Source organism: Abramis brama, assembly GCF_963993115.1.
Source record: "Abramis brama genome assembly, chromosome: 22".
Taxonomy (NCBI): domain Eukaryota; kingdom Metazoa; phylum Chordata; class Actinopteri; order Cypriniformes; family Leuciscidae; genus Abramis; species Abramis brama.
This window is the reverse complement of record NC_139984.1, coordinates 25,161,134-25,171,928: the sequence shown is the minus strand read 5'-3', so window position 1 is coordinate 25,171,928 and position 10,795 is coordinate 25,161,134. Positions and strand designations below refer to the sequence as shown.

The following is a 10,795-nucleotide window of genomic DNA, read 5'->3' as shown; positions in this document are numbered from 1 at the left end:
GTTTAGGGTTACTTGTAATTATGCATAATTTAATGTTATTACTATAGTATGTAGGCTACATGTAGTAACATATGTAACCTTAACTTTAATTATATATATATATATATACACACACACAAATATATATATATCATTTAATATATTGCAATTGTCTTAATTGTGGTGTGATGTATCAAATAACATTGCAAATCATTTTATTGTCCCAACATATGGTCATTTTAGTTACTGAATTACAAAAATGAGAATAATGAGAATGGGAGGAAAGTGTGATTGCATTTCATGAAAACTATGTCCAAAAATCCAAATGGTTCTAATGAGATGCTTCTTATTACACACACACACACACACACACACACACACACACACACACACGCACAAACATTAAAATAAATCTGGGGTGAAACATGACCTTGTCACGTTTTCATGCGATTCATCTTAAAACAACTACATTATTTAGTTATTTTCCCAAAAGACAGCTGTAAACTCAAAATTCCAAGTGTTTGTTTGGCACATTGTGATGAACTAAATCAGAATGTGTGAAAATGAACTACAAAAATCTTCACCGCTCATTTAATCCAGCTTGAAAACACCTGAAGAAATGTGTTTGGAGAGCCAGCGCAAGAGAAGATCCAGACTCTACCCCGATTCACAGCTGTCGTCCATCACTCTCCCAGTCCTCCCAGTTTATGTTCCAGGGAAAAAATGACCAGAAGTCTTTACAGAAGATGACATCTGTTCCTGTCAAGACATTCTGTCAAATTAAAAGAACCTCTTTATTTAGGCTGCATTTACACCGCAAGACCTAATGAACACATGGTATTTTGACACATCTGATTTTTGAGCACAGGGATCATACATAATTAGATCAATGTTAGCTTTTTGTTATGTCATTTAAACTTAAGAAAATTGTATGTTTTCTTCCCCATCAAGCTCTGGTTGCCCTGCCAAGACACACCATGTTTACCTTGGTTGATATGGATGCAACTATCTGATGTGAATAAATCACACGTTTGACAGTATCCACCTTATTTTTAATGTAAGAGCAGGTGTGCCCATTTGTAACTTGAATGTGCGAGGCTTCCGAGTTCCGATGTCATTCGCTGAAATCATTTCTTTTCATTCATGAATCTTTAGAGTAGATCTATATTATTTTAGATGATTTTGAGTTAAAGAAAAAGTACAACTGCATCTTAAAAAAATAAAAAATTAATTTGTAACGCATATACTATACAAGGAAAGTGGACAAATAAACATTTGATATATTAAAACATTTATGTAGCATCAATTATTTTAATTATTTCATTAATAGGACACCTCTTTTTTAAAAGAAAATTTCCAATATGGGTCGTTTTGACCCCCTTTATGCATTCATGTAGGTCCTATAATGCACTTTTCACAAGATGTAAAATAAGTCTCTGATGTCCCAAGAGTGTGTATGTGAAGTTTTAGTTCAAAATACCCCAGAGATATTGTTTTATAGCATGTTAAAATGGTCACTTTTTGAGGGTGAGCAAAAACATGCGTTTTTTGCGTGTGTCCCTTTAAATGCAAATGAACTGCTGTTCCCGCCCTGGTACAGAGGGCGGAGCTTATCTCACACAGACACTCACTGAAAATCCAAAAAACTTTTAGCCTTTTATGTTCAAACCAGAGTCATGGACAAGATGGAGAGACTCAAGAGGAAGTGACAACATGTAGAATGCAACAGCACGTTTCTGAATGGTTAGTTGATGAATTTATGTAGCTGATGTGGAGTTAACTATCTTCCAGTCATTGATTAGCATATTCTGTCATGATAATCTATAAATCCCCTTCCCGGGGGCGGGGTTTATGTAAATTTGAGGGTTAGTGATGTTGCTAACCGGTGAAAGAAGCTCATTGTAGGCTAGTCCCTACCAGCCGTTTGTTGTAGTCCTTAAAAAGCGATTTCTGTAAAAGAAAATATCTCCCTTTGCTTTGAACTTCAACTTTGCAGATGTTGTTTATGCTCAAACAGCAATATTAAACCATTATGAAATCATAATCAACCACCCCTTTAAGGTTTTCATGACCAAGAAAAAACTTTCAAAAACTGGATGTTTTGAACATTCAGAGAACTTTCAAAAATAACGTTTGCATAACTTAGAACATATTTTCGTTAGCTGGGCACCCACTAAATGACGCCACTCACTTAAACAATCAAAACCAGGCCTGCTGATATCTGGATAGAAAGCACTACTAGTAGAACCAAGCAAATGAACACTTCTTGAAAAGGAAAGGAAAAGGTGCTTGAAAGGGAAAGTGATGCATGCACGTGAAGCCATTCACTGTGAGTATTAGAGCATCATTGTGTCACTCAAAATGCTCATCAAGTAACAAAAAGTGGAATGGAGCTTTAATTGCTCTGGCTGTTCGCGGCGGCCGTCATTGACTGTAACTGCTTAGAGGAAAGAAAATCACATCCACTGCCAGGCAGCCATAAATCACAGCTTTACTGGTACATGCACATTTGAGTCTGACAGAATCATTTAAAGACTCGGTGGGCTCGCAATCATAGGGCAATTTGAGCTTTCCTTCAAAAAGAGTTTTAATTGAATTAGTCTGAGCGATTATATGCTCCAAACTAATGGGGGCAGTTTCATCTGGCGGGCTCAGTGAGCTGAATAAAGAGCCAAATCTCAGTTCCTCCATCATTACTGGGACTCAAATGTCAGGACAGTATCAGATAAACATTCGCACTTAGTGGCTCACTGGTGCTTCAAAGCCTAGTTTGATCACTACTCTCTACATAGGTTGCCTTCTAAGACAACACATAAGACAATTGAAAGGCGGCCGGTCCCAATACTTTCCTTGTTTTACATTTTCATATAGGTGATTTGTAGATTATTTATCAATAAATGTTTCAACTGTAAATATTTTTGATATTTCTCAGTATTGAATGTAAAATATGCACATTTATAATGGATATATCCATATAGTGGACTTCAATCAACCAACGGGTTGAAGATCCAAATTGTAGTTTCAATGCAGCTTCAAAGGGCTCTACACTATCCCAGCCGAGGAATAAGGGTCTTATCTAGCCAAACCATCGGCCATTTTCTAAAAAAAATACATAATATATATATACTTTAACCTCAAATGCTTGCAAGACTTTGCTTATTACGTAATCACGTTGGAAAGGTCAGGCAGTAACTTAACGTAGGTGGAAAATATATAGGGCGAAAATCTATTTTTCTCCTCCAACTTAAAAATTGTCCGACATCATTGTTTTACTTTTTTTTTTTTGTAAAGGACGTTTGAATTTTTTCACATTCGCTTTGTAAACACTAGGCCGGTACTTCCGCCTATGTCACGCGTGACCTTTAAACGTGATTACGTTATGTGTGGCACATCGCAGCTAGTGCAAGACGAGCATTTGTGGTTAAAAAGTATATAAATATTTTTTTTTTTTTAAATGACCGATCGTTTCGCTAGATAAGACCCTTATTCCTCGGCTGGGATCCCTGTGAAGCTGCATTGAAACTAATTTGGACCTTCAACCCGTTGGTTCCTGCTGAACTCCATTATAAATGGAGAAAAATCCTGGAATGTTTTCCTCAAAAACCTTAATTTCTTATCGACTAAAGAAAGAAAGACGTGAATATCTTGGATGACGTGGGGGTGAGTAAATTATATGGAAATTTTAATTAGGGATTTTAAAAAGGGAACTAATCCTTCAATGTGTGGTCACATTTCCTGTTAGTTGACAAAATTTTACATTCGAAATCCAGTCATTTCATTAGGAATCTGAATTGGGAGTTTCAAAAAATTCCCCCTCAGAGATTTTCCACTGGGTTCAAGTTGGTCATGTAAGGGTGGAATTCCTGCAGTGGTTCAGGCTGCAAGACTGCCGAATGCCTAAAGAAACGTTATTAGCAAGATGGTAGAAAATTGCACATTTCTTGTCTGTTCCACCCACTGCCACTTATACCAACGACGGAAATAAGCGTAGTTACAATAGCTTAATATGTAGGAGATTGTTGCTATAGAGAGTGATGATATTGTATTGCAATTTGTAGCACTTCAAAGTCAATACCAAATCAAAACTTGTTAGCACATTAGTTGTAATTGAAAAGGTTTAATGACAAAATATGGTTTTACTTATATTATGGTTTAACTATACTTAAAATAGTTACAAAATAGATGTATGAGATGATAACTTATATTATTAATTGTACCCAGCATATATGAAAAATGTTACCAGAGAGAGAGAGAGAGAGAGAGAGAGACCCAAGAAAGGGACCCAGAGAAGAAGAGAGCCAGAGCATAAAAAGAGAAAGAGCAACAGTTCCAATCTTCTTTTATCCTTTCCCTGACCATGTGACTAAAACCCAAATGTGAGACATTCAAACCGACCAATCAGATAATTACACTTCCCCCACCGCACTAAAGGTGTGACAATTCATCGACCCCCAAAGTACAAACATTTTGTGCCTACAGGCCTAGATCACTATCAGAAACCTATGTGCCTTTAGGAACTCTAAATGGTCATTGGGGAAAGAGGGGGTGGAAACAGTAAAGCAACTGTCTTTGTTCATTTAAAATATCTTGGATTATTTTCAATCCTACAGTCACATCACGTGAATTTGCTGCTAAAGCTGCTTTTTGTTGGAAAGCAACCTTCATGCATCGCTAAACTACTGACAATGAACCTTTTTTGTCTACAAAGTTTCGCTAATGTGAAATGTGTACCTTTAGAAAGATTTGACAGAAAAAAAAAAACATTTTTGTCAAATCACACATCGTGAAGCATGATAAATTAGAATAAGAAGACTAGGGACACAAGCAATTTTAGCGAAAAATGTTTAATCTCTCCTTGATGCATGTTTATTTACACATAATAAATTTGCAAAATAGGAAAGAGCACAATATTTACACAATGAGCATTTAACAGCCAACCTGTCACAGTTGATTCAAGTCTGAAACTCTTCAAAAGGTATCAGAATTAATAAAGTATTAAAATTCTTTAGTTTTCGTTTTCTTTGAAATCTACATGCTCACATTTTGTTCCTACGTTTAAATTAATTCATCCTTCCAAAAAAGGATTGTTTCTTCAATCTGGAAACACAATGAGCGGAAATCAAAACCCGGATTGGTCTTTTGGACTGAGGAGGAGCTTAAGAAAGAGGGCGTGGCCAGCAACGATAAAGAGGCGTATGGAAAGAGATGGACTCTGGGTAATGAGAAAAACGAGGGAGGAGTTGACAAGGCACTCTGTGCGAAACGAAAACTCTGTGAGTCTGAAACACCTTCTGTTCGGCTTGTTTTCCCTCTACAACGTCTTTTTTTTGTTTGTTCCTGTACTCAAAGTAGTTCTCAAAACAAGTGTCGCAAAATAAGAGGCATCACTCAAATACTTCACACAGCGAAATCTTTGAAATGTTAGAATATCTCTGAAGAATTCCACATGTTCCACAACTCAACATCTAAAAACGATTGAAAATCAAAGATAGCACTCGTCATGAAAACAAACTGAATGAAAAGAAATGCAAAGACGACATCAAAGTGAAACACACGTCCTGAGACATTACAATGCAACCAGCTGCTTTACAATCACCAACACCAAAGTCCTGCTAACAAAGCACAAAGCACATCGAGATTTTCCCATTCAGAAAACGACAATAGTAAAAAAAAAAAAAAAAAAAAAAAAAACACATGGCCAGACCGTACATTATGATATGTAGAATGAACATAATCGGCCTTTGGAATGAAAGTAGAACAGCATGCTTGTATTCTCAAACCATTTTGTAATGTGGAAGCATGCAGAAACTCATCTACTGAAAATGAACTGAACATACTAACGTAAAGAAGGGTCCAAGTCACCTGACCTGTAATGCTATACATCCAGCTCTCTCCTTCTACTGTTAAAATTAAGACAGTAGTGTCTATGTTCACTTAGATAGGAAGTCTATCTATCTATTTAGCTACTTCATCCATGGTTCCTTCCATGTAACTTGATCTTGCACTAAAACTGATGACAGAAATGATCGCTAAGAGTTTATGAGAGCTAAACGCAAACAAGCAAACAAATCCAACATCGACCTAATTCGTTTTCGGTTGACATCTGTGCTGAAAACGAATGCAGTTCCTACAGGTGAGCATCTGGAATCTAAAGAGAGATTGTCTTTACCGTTCTAGAGATTTGTGGAGACCTGCTCCCGGTTGATTAGGAGAAATCGCAATGGCATAAAATCAATAACGTAAACCTTAATCCCAAAATAAATAAACGCGTAAAGAGTGATTCTGTATTACTTTCCCAGCTGGAATGAACCCTGATGTATAGCTGAGGTAAAGCGAGCGAGAACCCGTCAAACGTTCGGTTTCGTGCGTCTCACTCACTCTCTCTCATTAGATTTCTGACCTAAATCTTTCAAAGATGTTTCTATCACATCTCAGAAAGTCTACATCTGCTTTAATCTCAGTGGAAAGCCAAAGGAGGAAAGGCTTTCTCTTGTTTGAACACGACTGGCTTTAAGAGAACTGCTGCAGCACATGAAAGCGAGTCACTGCAATACACATTCTCACAGACACATTCTCACAGAGTTACCGACGCTCGCAAGAGAGAAGATAAAGAGAAACTCCAAAACAAACAAGGTGGCGAAGAAAAGTAAAGCAGAACTCGACTTCATCTGCTTGATACCCCTGAAACAGTTTGAGAATCGCTTCACATTTGTATTTGTAACACTGCAAATCACCAATCTTGATAGAAATTAGTTAGTGGACTGTTGAAAACCAAAACGATCAAGACAAAGCACAAAAAGTTTTTTTTTTTTTTTTTAAATGGCATAAGGAAGCAATGTAGCTTATAAGCTCAAATTGAACAGAAAAAAATAAATAAAAAATACTCCTTAAAAGGGTTCTACTTCACAAAAAAATAAAAAATAAATCTAACTTAGTGCTGACATGATGGCCGTTTAAGAACGTTACCACCTTGCTTTAAGCTTAACTACCAGTTTTCATGGATATGTAACATTCACGTATGATCATTTGGCTTTAAAACCATTGACTTTAAGCTTTTAAAAAACAGAGGCTGCTAAAGATGTGGAACTGCATGGAAATAACATTTGCTACATTTACAGTGATGTCACAGAATCTTCTCAAAATGCCAGATTGTGACATCATCAGTAACGGAACACATTCTTCGGTTCTTCAATCTCAAGTTTTCCTTCATTCTAGACTGATTTGTGCAAAAGTTACTGAGGCTTAGAGTGCTCATGTTTTTAAAATGAGAAATGAAGATGAAAAGGGCCAATTATTAATTATCGATCAAGTTTTTGCACGGAATAGCAATGTCCTGAAGTGTCTTTCAGACTGAAACCCATAATAGCAATAAAGGTTGAAATAAGTGTACAAACTAAATACACAGATTCATCCACCAAATAAACAATGAACCCTTTGTTTTTCGTGAGGACATTTCCCTCCAAAAACACTAGGTACCACATGGGAACACATTTGTCTGAGTTTGTTCTTTTTTGCACATTGTTTTTTTTTCACTCTCAGTTCTTCAGTCACTAGGGTAGTCAACATTAAAATCATAACACATTTTATCTAAAGAAAATCATTTTTTGCACTAACAACATTCAAATAAAACATGGCACAGGACATTTTTTTTTTTTCAATATTTTTTTGTCATAGTTCAGTCTTTGTTTCAAATATCAAATTCATCTTATTCTTTTCTATGTTAAAATGGAAAACTTTGTACGCATCTTTTCACTCTTTTTGTATAAAAATGCAGTTGTATTTATATATCTATACACATTTATATATATATTTATATCATTTTCATTTGTTTTAGTTCCTGTAAATTGTGCAAATTCAGCAGTAACACAAGTGGCAGGAGACTGGATCAAGTGAGTCCTTCGATCAACCCAAAGAGCAAAAAAAAAGAAAAGAAAAAAAAGATGTGATGTAAGCGCTAAAACAAAATACCGTTTACTAAAAAACAAAAAAACACTGTTTTTATCCTTCGTGGGCTTTAAGGTCTTCTGGCTCATAATACAAGACATCCTTGGTGAGTAAAAGCACACAAGCGTGGCTCAACACACACTCCAAAATGATAAAAATCCGAAAAACTAAATCCTATTGGTTGGACGTGGCGTCCAGGGAGACATTCTGGTGCGTGTTAAGTTCAAAGGAAGTGATAAAACAGGATTTCCACCCTGGGCTAAGGGGTCTCCAGTGTACTGCTTCTGTCCTTGCAGTCCGTTAGCTTAGTGTGTGTGTGCGTGTGTGTGTGCGTGTGTGTGTGTATGAGTGTGGGCGAGGCTCTGGGATGGGCTCAGGAGGTCAGAGGGAGCCAGCTGAGGTGGGCGGAGAGATGGGGAGGGGGTCCTCAGCTTGCCAGAGCCATGGTGTCGATAACCTGTTCCAGTTTACTGCGCAGTCTCTGTCGCCGAGCTAACTCATCCTTCTGAAGCGCCGACAGGATCTGTAGAGGAGGAAATTACCTCAAATTAGATTGCTTTCACAGGGTAGTGAGTACTTTAGTTGGTTTATGAGGCCTGTGTTAAAGGTGCAGTATGTAATATTGACAGCTAGTGGTTGAAATGGGTACTGCAGTTGTACTGGCTGTAGCATTGTTTTTTTCTTCTGATAAACAAGTATGTGAACTTAGATTTTTTTTTTACATATTATGGTATTTTTATGTAAAAAACAACAACTTTTTTACAGCACCTTTAAATTTACGTTTACACAATTCTCTCTATGGCAGCATAACAATGATAAAATATGCAAAAAAAGTCTCAATTACACACTTAATGTGGGTATTTGCTCTTTATTTTGTTGTACAAGTGCTAAAAGATTCTTATTGTGTTAGTCAGGATGCAAAAAAGCGATATACTGTACTGTATAAAATTACGGCAAATTCTGAACAGTCACTGGAACTCTCATTATATCGCAGTTACGATTTCTGACCTCGTAAGTAAACTTCCCAGAGGACTTAAAGACAGCATAAGAGCCTTAAAGTCAACATGAAAGTGTTCGCAACCCATTAAAACTTGATTTTATGCAAGGACAGCTGAAAAGGAAAGTTGTTTTAGAGGAAGAGCGAATTTAAATGTAGTAATACATATCATGCCACTAACGTTGATTTCATGTTGACTTTAAAGAAGTTGAGGTTCAAACCTACAATCTTTTGGTTACCAGGCAAGATCTTTAACCACTGGGCTTCATCGCTCCCTTTGGGTACGTGTTTTTCTGTAGATGGAAATAGGGCTGTAGTACTCGAGTCCGGTCTTGGACTCGAGACCGCTTTTCTATGGTCTCGGACTCGCTGGTATTCGGACTCGGACTTGTCTCGGTCTCGGCCACTGGTCTTGCCAAATATGGCTTTTGGTCTCGACCGAGTCCAGGTTTCTTTATTATGTTCCCAGTAATCACACATACGTCGCCGCGATATTAAAACAAAATATTATTGGAGGGAAAGTGAAACACTGGCCACCTAATAACTATGGGCATTTCGGCTCTTTTTCGTGAGCCGGTTCGTTTCACTCAGCTCAATGAAAAGAGCCGGCTCTTTTGACTCATAAACGGCTCTATAAAAAATAAATGTTTAAATAAACTCGCTGAAAGTCCACCGCTAGTGCAACATGAATATTCACATTTTTAATTGTCCATAACACCCCGAAAACTAGCCTGCTTGCCTTGCACATCTAATTAATGGGCAAAGTTTTCCGACTTTTTTTCTTACCTTTCTTTCTTTGCCTCCACGAGTGGTAGGCTAAAATATTATTTTTCGTCACGTCATCCGCCCGATCCGCGGTTTATCCGTATCTCTTGTGTGTGTGTGTGTGTCTGTGAGTTGGCTCGGCCCTCCCTCATGCAGTTTAATTGGTTGACATCGCGTGTATGATTGACAGGAACAGAATGTAAGGCTGATCAGACAGTCGAAACGAATGTGTGTGCTCCTTTAGGCCTATATAATTATTATTTTTTTGTTGTTCTTTGAATTAGTCAATTATTTTAAATAAAATTAAAATTATTCATTATTTCATTATTACATGATTTAATTTCTATAGGCTAGCCTATATTTTTTTTAGCAGACTGCTTTTTTTTTTTCCTGTCCTGGACTCGGTCTTGACTCGGACTCGAACCTCTTTGGACTCGGTCTTGACTTGGACTCGACTAGTCCTGGTCTTGGACTTGTCTTGGACTCGACAAAGGTGGTCTTGACTACAGCCCTAGATGGAAATGCAAATGTGCCGATCATGCCTTTCAGAAGTTGTTTGTGAAACAGCGAGAGATGCTAACACCCATCTGTGTGGTTTAACCAAAAAGCAAGCGTCTAAACGTAAAGGAAATGGGAAAGAAAAGAATCTCCAACACCCTTAGCGTCAGATAATGGACTGCTAATTTCCCTCCTGTTTTCACGCAGGTTCAGCAAGGGTGTTCATGTGGACACGTGTGCATCTGGATAATAAAGACTAATGAACATAAACGGCTGTTTAAAACGCAACCAGCTGCAGTGTATTAATGTCAGACAGAGAGAGGGAGAGCGGTTTCATTGAGCAGAGAGATGATGTTTGATGAGTTGTGCTAGACTAAACTATCCCGAAAGTAAGGAAATGGAAGATGGAAAGAAATCATTAAAAAAAAAAAAAAAAACGGGCTAGGTGCTACCTATGTACACCTTTTTATATCTGCTTAATGGGTGAAGAAACCGTAGTAAATGTAGGAATAATTACACAGACACACTGTCTATTTCTTTTCACTAAACACACACACACACACACATTCCCTCATTTCTGTATGAGGTAGAACTAAATGGTCTCCTTCGGCG

General features: G+C 37.4%; 1 protein-coding gene across 1 annotated transcript in view; it reads right to left on the bottom strand.

Annotated features, from left to right (window-relative positions):
- Positions 1-4,807: 4,807 nt before the first annotated feature.
- plxna1a (plexin A1a) overlaps positions 4,808-10,795 on the bottom strand; it is a 207,445-nt gene continuing 201,457 nt past the window's right edge. The window contains exon 32 of the mRNA XM_084099972.1: positions 4,808-8,446. Coding sequence (XP_083956098.1) covers positions 8,351-8,446 — 96 coding nt within the window. The 3' untranslated portion in view covers positions 4,808-8,350. The remainder of the gene's footprint in view (positions 8,447-10,795) is intronic.